At 32.8% G+C, this 9,881-nt stretch overlaps 1 protein-coding gene across 1 annotated transcript; it reads right to left on the reverse strand.

Moving 5' to 3' along the window:
- LOC107605082 (GDSL esterase/lipase At5g14450) lies at positions 3,209-5,845 on the reverse strand. The gene is given in 5 exon segments (XM_021104938.1): positions 3,209-3,679; positions 4,176-4,612; positions 4,711-4,846; positions 4,923-5,129; positions 5,544-5,845. Coding segments are annotated over 5 exon segments (1,287 nt in total). The 5' UTR covers positions 5,800-5,845; the 3' UTR covers positions 3,209-3,428.

Here is a 9,881-nt window from a genome sequence, read left to right on the forward strand (position 1 = left end):
CCATTATCTTTCTTCTCCTCTACAATAGATATTGTAGGATAGGATTTAGATCCAACTCGAATTTTATTCGCAGGTTAAAATTTTTATATAAATTCAATTCTACTTTATTCGTGACCCGCAGGTTGAGAATATCTCAACTCTAACCCTACCAATTTTTAACACGCAGATTACTAAAAAAATATAATATTATTATATAACTTGATGATAATTTAAAATATAATTGATTTTTATGTAAAAAAATGTATTAAATTATCAATTAATAATATTCTCTTAATGTCTAAGGATCTTTTGCATTTAGTGAGAGGTCTTTAGTTTAACATTCACTTGAAACATATTTTTATATAAGTATATAACATATACATAATTACATATATAGGATACGAATTGGTGGGTTGGGTTGAGGCTCAACTCGCACGAAAACCCTATCCACACCCTATCCGACCGGATTGGATTGGATTGATATCCACAGATAAGATGTATATTGCGACCAAAGTTGCGAGAACCGGACCGGTCAATAAACCGGTGAGGACACTGGTTCAATGGTTTACTGGTTCGACCAGAGTTCAACCGGAGTTCAACTGGTTTAATTAAATATTAAATAAAATTATTAAAAAAACTATATATAATTTTGAATATATAAATTTAATAATTTCTAACTTAATAAAATTTAAAATTTCACAATTTTACATCATAAATTCTCCATAATTTAATATTAAAAGTTCACAAACAACTTCAATCATCAAAGTTCATAACAAAAAACAACCATTTCTCCAAGGCATGACCCAAATTGCTTCCATTTACACAACATGCAACGATCATATCAATCAAAATCAAAATCAAAGTTTTATTACTCAACGAGAACCATAGTTCACTTGAGCTGCAACTATTCATAACTAAATATGCATTAACAAACATGTTGAATAATGATAAGCGCATGTGAAGGATCATCAGGAACAATAATAATAATAATCATAAGGAGCAGCATGTGAAGAGGATCAAGAAAGGGATAGAGATAGAATTAGACCAATGATTAATGTTCCAATTTGCACCTAGGTCAAAGGCAGTGCCTTGCCACCTCTTTTTCCACTCAAGAAAGGAAGATTAGAGAGTAAAAAAAATAAAAGAAAGATTTTGGAGTATTCATAAGTTTGTTTAGTTTGATCCTCCTTATTAGTCCTCAGAGTTCTTCTCAAATGAATTTCCTTATTTGTTTTTATGATCAAATTATGCTTTCATGCTTATTAGGCTAGTTGTTAATTTAGATGGATATGAGAGACTTAGAATGTAAATTCTAACTTATGTATAATCATATGGAATGTGCATTCCCTTGTGATGTCACTAGAGGCCAGAAATATTTGATGTTCTGCATGTGAGTAGCTAATTAGGAAAGAAGTGGGGGTCATCTCACATGATGGATGCAGAATTCTTCAAATAAGTGAGTCCCACATGGCTGCTTGATCCATCAACCTCAAAGATCTGATCAATCGACACAATATTAATGAGTGAGTGGTGCAACAATTCAGTTTTAGGAAAAAAGCATAGTTGAATAAAATTCAGCTCAGACTTACAACAACATCCAAGTTCCATAGAGAAGCGCGGGTTCCACAACAAACAATAACTTCAGAAAAAACAATCATGAACGGAAAATCAGATTCCAATATAAACAAAACCAAAATTATGAACAGATACCAAAATCATGAATCCAAAATAACCTTAGAAAATCATGAACAAATACCAAAATCATGAAGTTCAGTAAATCAGAAAATCATGAACAGATACCAAAATCATGAACAGAAAATCAGAAGGCAGCGAGGAGGAATAACAGAGTATTACTTACCGGCGGCGAACAACGGCGTCGACAGAGGAGGCGAGGTCGGCAATGACAAGGACGCGGTGGAGGCTGCGGTGGTCAAACCCATCGCTACTGTGGCTGCGGAACGTGGTGGCTGCGGGACGCGGTGGCGGTGGGCTGCTCGATTGGTGGGGGTGGCTGCAATGGTTCTCAGAGAAGAGAGGAGATATGAGTGTGAAAAAAAATCGAACGATTCTACCGGTTCACCGGTTAATCGCCAGTTATACCGATTTTCACTAATTTTTTGCCATGCGGTTTATAGGCTTATCCGGACCGGCTAGGTGACCTGTTTCCGATTAACCCGGTTGAACCGGTCGGTCCGGTTCGATTTTCAGATCCATGATTGCGACCCCTACTCCTCCACCTCAATCGTACTCCAACTAGTAATTTATCTCGATTTTTTCTTAAAAAATAGAGTAAAGTATCGTTTTTGTCCCCAACGTTTGGGGTAAGTCATATTTGTGTCCCTAACGTTTAAATCGTCCTATTTGTATCCTTAACGTTTATAAAAGTGATTCAATGTTATCCTACTATCAATTATACTAACAAATCAAATTATATTTTTCAATTATTCTCACTTGGATGTATTCATTCTCAATTAGGTCTTAGTTGGATGTGTTCGATTTTAATATTATACCCACTATTTGTGTTTAGATTCAATTATGTCCCTAGAAAAGTGAATTATGTAGATATTGTAGGAATTAGTTTCAATATTTGATAAGTTATTTTTCGAAGTAGATCATCGATTCTATCCTAGACATTTGTATTCTAACTTCAAGAAGAGATTTTTAAAACTCAAACTAAAGCGCTCATGATGTGTAATTGACGGCAGAATAACATTGAATCATTTTTACAAATGTTAGGGATACAAATAGGATGATTTAAACGTTAGGAACACAAATAGGATTTACCCAAAACGTTGGGGATAAAAACGATACTTTACTCTAAAAAATATTTACTATTTTTTGTTGTTAATTGTTGGTAAATTTAATTTGATTTAATTTTTTTATATTTTGAATTTGATTTATGTAGGCAAACTAAAGATTGATTCTGTTATCTCTTGGTAATGCTCAGGTCTGGATTTAGCCTTAATTTTTCTCTGGTAATTAAATTACTCCTAAAGGTATTCGGACATTACATATTGTAATACCTTATAACATGTAATGAACAAATAAATAACAAAGATCAAATATAAAACCATAATTTAATTGGAACAATCAATTAATTCAATTTTTATTTTATTTAGGTTAAAAACACTAAACAAAATACACACACACGCAAAAATGGTTGTAATCCTTTACGAAAAACTCAATATTAGTCACAATTGTTTTAACCAATATTATCTGCAAAAAGTTATTAATTTAAAAACTTTTAAAGAATTACGATTTTCGTGCATCACTGGAACAAAAACACTAGTTTCCAATAGTTCTTCCACTAGAAAATACCTTCACCAAAAAGAAAAAAAAATATAATTATTTACCAAATGAGATTATTAAGATGAAAGTCACATAAATAGAGTTAAATTATTGAATAATCAAGTTGCTCAATTGATTTATGGGAATGGTGTCAAATACCACTATGGAGTCCTTTTACAAGAGTGTGTTATAGGAAGTGGAGGATCTGACAATGAACCATTTAATATGCGATTAGCAATCCATCGATTTGCTGCCTCAGTGTAGTGCACACCATCCCAGCTAATGTACTTTGACGGATCTTTACAAGAACCAGCATAAATTTCTTTACCTTTAATCATTGCTTTGTTCCCACAATTTACATGGTACCCATCCTCATGATAACCACAACAAATTTCTGAAGGATCAACAAATCCTGCAATTACATATACAATTAACTATATATTAAGTTGTGATTTTTTTTTTTTAAAAAAAAGAGACCAAACCAATATAATTAATTAATGGAGATTAAACTAACATATATTGATGAGAAATGTTAGATACTTAATATTTTTTATATTTCAGGTATCAGTTTAATCGTTTATCCTAAATTATATTGATATACATTATGACATGTACTAAAAAACAAACGGGGTCAACACGCATTTCATGTAATTTTGGAAAATAAGTCCAGGAAAAAAAAAAACTTTGAAGTTCAACATTTTAAGTATCATTTTTTTTTCATTTAGAATTGGTTTTTAAAATTTTTTTGGTATTCATACCAGCACGTATCCATAGAGAACAAGGTGAAAACCGAAGAGAATTCACAAATGGGGAACAAGGGACGTGAGCTCATTTTTATGGAATATTATCATTACAATCCCTAATAAGAAATTCAATTCAGATGGATGAAAAATTAAAAGAAGAGTTACCTTCTCTTTTGGAGTTGCTGATGAGCTCATACTTAGCAGAGAACATGTCCACGTATGTTAAAGATGCATCTGGATACTGTGCCCTCAATTTGAGGACTCCATCCTTGAGCTTACTATTGAAATCTTTGGCTATGTTGTTTGCATATATGACACACCCGTTTTCATCAACTGACCCAGAAACCGCAATGTCGTTTTCTTTTTGGTTTTCTACTGTATTTTCTTTTCTAGGCCAAAAATGTAAACTCCATTTAAAAGTTTGAACTGGAGTATTATTATTTGCATTGTGCTTAGGCATGCTCAGTGGCAAGCAACCAATTGGACCCGTGTTATGTATCCAAAATACCCTTGCTCCTTGTTCATATAATATCTAACATAGGTACACTTAAATTAGTGTTTGCCAAACACAAAAAAATACAGAGAGAAGGAAAAAGTCGGTGCTATTGCCTCATTTAATTATCATAAATGAATAACATACTTTCTAAATATTATAAAATGTATAGGTATGGTATGGTATGCCATGTTAAGATTTTCAAGCATGTCAGAGATGAGTGCTTGGGAATCTTGGTGGCCCATGCCAAGAGCGATATCATTTTGCCCAATATCAAATGTGTAGATGGCTTTGGCGAACTCCTCTGGCCTCGGAAAGTTAACCGTGTAAGGATTTTCCTTCTCTGCAAATCACAGCTACATTATAATCCTAATTATATATAATTTAACAATTATGCATATGATGGTAAAATAGAAAACCTTGGTTGAAGAACTTGGCGGTGCGAGCCTTAAACTGGACAAACTGGGCAGTTTGGATTTCGAGTGTGAAAGGAGAACCGCCATCAAAGTAGGTCCTGTTTTGTCGCCTAATGGTTGATGATCCTGCACCAAAGTTTGCGCCATGCCTATAGCTTGTTCCAATTGAATCTATGTATGCACTCAAGTACGGGAAACCAAGCTTCTCCGCTGCATATAATAGTATATACAAGTAATCCATAGTTAGCATCTTTAATATAGTTTTTTCAACAGACTTGATTGGTCAAATGGTTAGTTCACTGAACTGTATAAACAAAATGTTGGATTTTCAAAAGTTATTTTGTGTATGCAGTAACACATTCATCACTAATAATATATATATTACCTTTAAGGATAAAAAAAAGTGATGATGAAGAGAACAGTAATAATCTAAGATCTATGAAAAAGGGGGTACTGGTGGCAATACTCTTGAAAACCAGGCTTTTGGAGGAGTTGTAATTATACATATCCAAACAAATTCAACGTGAAATCGCATATGGATCCCCCGAAAAAATAAAAAATCATAACTAGTGTTTTAATAAACTCAGAAGAAGCATAGAACACAAGCATCAGCAAGAATATTACCAATGAAATCTATAATAAGGCGTCCATCAGAAGCTCTGCCAGCAGCATCATGGAAGAAAGTCTGACCATATGGCAAAATAGCAGGGTAAAATGCAGACGACATGCAACCAGTGTCTGAATTGGAATCACCGAAGTTGAATATAGCTGGAAAATCACAAGCTGGGCTTGCGGGTTTTGGTTCCTCTGCTATTACACTAGGAAACCACGGGAGTATTAGTAACAGAACAAATCCAAACTCAGTTATTAGAGGGCCCATTATTATTGTCCCTACGCTCGCACAAATAATAGGATGCTTCACGTACTCCTCTATTTATACTCATCTTTGCCATCTTGGACACAACATTGTCGCTTTTATTCTAATATATTCTTTGAAGAGAAATCGAGAAAATGACGCCTCCCTTATTGGAAGATATCTAAATGGCATTTTTTGCTTTCTATTTTAAAAAAAGTAAATAATTACTTTTTATTACGAAAGATTTTACTATTCACAAAATTAACCATGAAAAAAATTAAATTGATGTTATACATATGAAAAATTAATATCGTTTGATAAAAATATCCGATCACTAAATTTAACATTGATTCTATTAAAAATTTTATAAAATTCTCAAAATATTCTTTTTATTACCTTCTCTTTCCTAATTTTAGGAAAAGTTTAAGGGCAACAATTTTATTAAATTTTGGCTAGCATGTAACAAATAAAAGAGAAGTGAGTAATCCTACACTATTGGATGAAATCTCACACCATTAAAAACATAATTGATGACTACAAATCACAAAAGTTGCTGGCCCCTAACACTCCTCATTCTTTAATCTAACTGAATCTATCATCCAATCCTAATAAGTAATAACAATCCTATAATCCCTCACTTTATTTCCCTCGTTCTTCTTCAATCACCACTTTCGGTTACTTAACTCTCAACTGTCATTCTCGCTGGCTCAGCCTCTAATGAAGGCCAAAGTGTGGGTTTGAAATTTTCGTTATAAGTATAGTTCCAAACCAACAATTGACCCTAATCAAAGTTTAATTCAAAGATGTCACAACCAACACAAAATAACCGAAAATTTTAAATTCCAGGTCGTTCTCCCTAAGAATTGCAATGAAGTGCTCAATTATTGGCTATGAGAAAATGGGGGTTTGAGGACAAAAGGCAAGTAATGTAAATAGCAATTAATGAAAGAAACAAAAATAACTAAATATCAAAAAGAATCAAACTCAAGGCAATTAATCAAAGAAAAGAAAATTCAAGTGCTAAAAATCCCCTTGGCAAGGATTGAGAGTTAAGGTTACCTATCCTAACCATTGACCACAAACATAGATGATTATGAAGAGTTAATCCTACTTAGTCAATCCTAACATCGATGATAAGTCAAATAGGCATAATTGATCTCAATCCACAAGTCCTAGTCAACTCACTAATTAACTTAGTGAAAGACTAGCGTTAGTGGAAACCAAATCAACTAATTACCCTAATATATCAATTAAGAATGGATATCAATGACTCAAGATCATCAAAGTCCTCAATTCCAAGCCAAAAGTGTGAAAAACTACACTATAACTAAGCCAAGCATTTTATCAAACACTTGGTGTGCATAAAAAGAAAAGCATATTAAATTGCAATAATAAAATCTAAAGCTACCAAATGCAAGATAACAATAATAACAACTCAATTAGGCTGCGTTTGTTTACAGAGACAGGACATTGACACAGGGACACAGAAACACATAATCATGTTTGGCAGAAGAGACATGGACAGAGACAATGTGTCCAGAGACACTGAATTAGTGTATTTTGTGTCCATCCTGACAAAAAGGATACAGAGACACTAACAAGGGACACAACTTATTTTTTATTTTTTCTTTCATTATTCTTATTAATTTTTCATGATTATATTTTTTATTATTATATTTTTCATCTCAAATTTTTTAAATGAAAAAAAATGAGAATAAGTTGAATTTTCATAATTTGTTCTAGTTTTTCACCAAACAGAATACAAGAACACAAAAATTTGTGTATCTGTCTTTCAGTGTCTTGTCCTGTCCTGTTCTCAAAAATAAACGCAGCCTTAAATAACAATAAACAAAGAAACATTAAATTGCATTAATAGAAATTCAATTCCAACAATAATGCATGAACATAAAAGTGACAAAATAAATGAAATAACAAGCAAAACTAAGAGAGCAAGGATGTAATAACAAGAAATTGAAAGGAAAACTAAATTAAAGCAAGTATCAAAATATAAATCTAAGAGAAATTTAACTAATCTATCCTAAATTCTAGAGAGAAGAGAGAGCTTCTCTCTCTAGAATATAACCTAAAACATGTTACTAAACTAAACCTAATTGTTCTCCCCTTGTTTCTTCTTGAATTTGGCCTCAAATAGCTTTAGAAATGAGTTGGAGTGGATTTTGGAAGCCCAGAATTTGCCCCAGTGTATTGCATTAAATGAAGTCACGTGCTGGGTATCACGCGTACGCGGAATTTGACAGATTTTCAAACTTTATTCTTCATGAATTCTACACTTTTACATGCTTTTTCTTCACTTCTTCAATCCAATCTTTGCCTTCTAATCCTGAAATTACTCAACAAACACATCAAGGCATCAAATGGAATTAAAGTGAATAAAATTTAGCAATTTTAGGACCTAAAAAGTATGTTTTTACTTTTAAGCACAACTTAGGAGGAATTCACAAAACCATGCTATTTTAGTGAGTAAATATGAGAAAAGTTGATAAAATTCACTCAATTAAAACAAATAAATACCATAAAATGTGAATTTATCAGCCTCACTCACACAATCACAATGGCAACCTCACGAACTTGAATATCTTCCTTATCCTCTCTAAGCATGTGAGCCACGTATGGTTCATCTGAGATCCAAGCTTCAGCGAATGCATCGTCGGACTGAGTTCCAATTCAAACAAAAAGTTAAATGTCACCGGAAAATTTTTTTGAAATCTGATCAACGATACAACCTTCTAAATGGTACCACTGCAGAGCAAGTGGGCTATTGGGAAGATTACGAGTTGGCACATCGGAGAGATCAAAGCAAATGCTGCTGAAGAAATTCTTCGACAATGAGTCTCAAACTGACATCTCCAATGTGGCGGTGTTAGCATCAGTTTGTTGTAAGCTCAAGGCAAAGACATGATGAACGTTAACAATTGGCGGCAGAGACCACCACCACGGCGAGTGAGGTTATTGGTAAGAATCTGATTTTTGATATACATATTTTTTTTGCTATTTTAAAATTTATTTCGGAAAATTTTGAACTACGGCCTAATAAAAAATAGTGAGGTTGACCCAATAGTAAAAAATAAAAAATTAAATAGAAAAAGACTATTAATAAGGTCAAAATTGACTTAATAAGGGTAATTAATCTCCCTAAGTCAAGTTTCACTAGTAAATAATAAATATTAGCTTAACATTTGTTTATTTTTCTAACTAGAGACTTTTTGAGCTGGAAATTCACTTTTAGTGACAGTTTTGCGTGCGTCGAGAAAAACTCTTGTAACCAAAAATTTCGAAATCAGTGGTAAAAATAATTTCTACCTTAGTAATTGTGTCCCAAAATTAATATTAGTCATCCATTCATGATTTATTTCTTTAAAAATAAATTTTATCCATTAATTACTTTACCACACGGCAAAATTTATTCCGAACCAAATTTCTGATTAGTATTCCGCAAACGACTCCTAAAGACCCCAAATCTTCTTACTTGCCACCCAAGTAATAGGCCGTCAAAATGGGCTGATGAGTTTGGAAAACTCTAATTTAAATTGATGATGATCAAATATTATTAAAATAATTAGTTGTAAAATTATTAATGTAATTTTAATCCATATGTGCTAATTGAAATAATTTTGCTATGCAGGTTTTTGCAATTGGGCCGAAAAGAAAAGAAAATTATAACAAGCCCAATTGTATCAAAAATGTATTCAGCCTTGGTATTAAATTATTGTGATTATGGTGGCTGAAATTATGGTTATGTCACTTAGGCCGAAAAGGAAAGAAAAAATTCCAAGCCCAATATGAATGTAAACATTCAGCCTTGTTCAAAATGCTTAAGTATTATGGCTGAAGCAATTTGTGGTTAATTGAGCCTGAATCAAATTGATCTAGCCCAAAATGATTTGCCTCAAGACCATTAAGGTTGGTTCGAAAGTTAAAAGAAGAGAAAGCAAGGAATGCTTCCAACGGATCTCTTTCTCTCATGTGATGGATTCCAAATTCATTCAATTATCATTAATTGCATGGGAACAATGAGAGAGAAAAGGCAATTGATTTGATTGCTGCCTTAATGATACACGCTACTCAGCAAAGGGAAGAAACAAATT

The sequence above is a fragment of the Arachis ipaensis genome, chromosome B06 (assembly GCF_000816755.2).
Source record: "Arachis ipaensis cultivar K30076 chromosome B06, Araip1.1, whole genome shotgun sequence".
Taxonomy (NCBI): domain Eukaryota; kingdom Viridiplantae; phylum Streptophyta; class Magnoliopsida; order Fabales; family Fabaceae; genus Arachis; species Arachis ipaensis.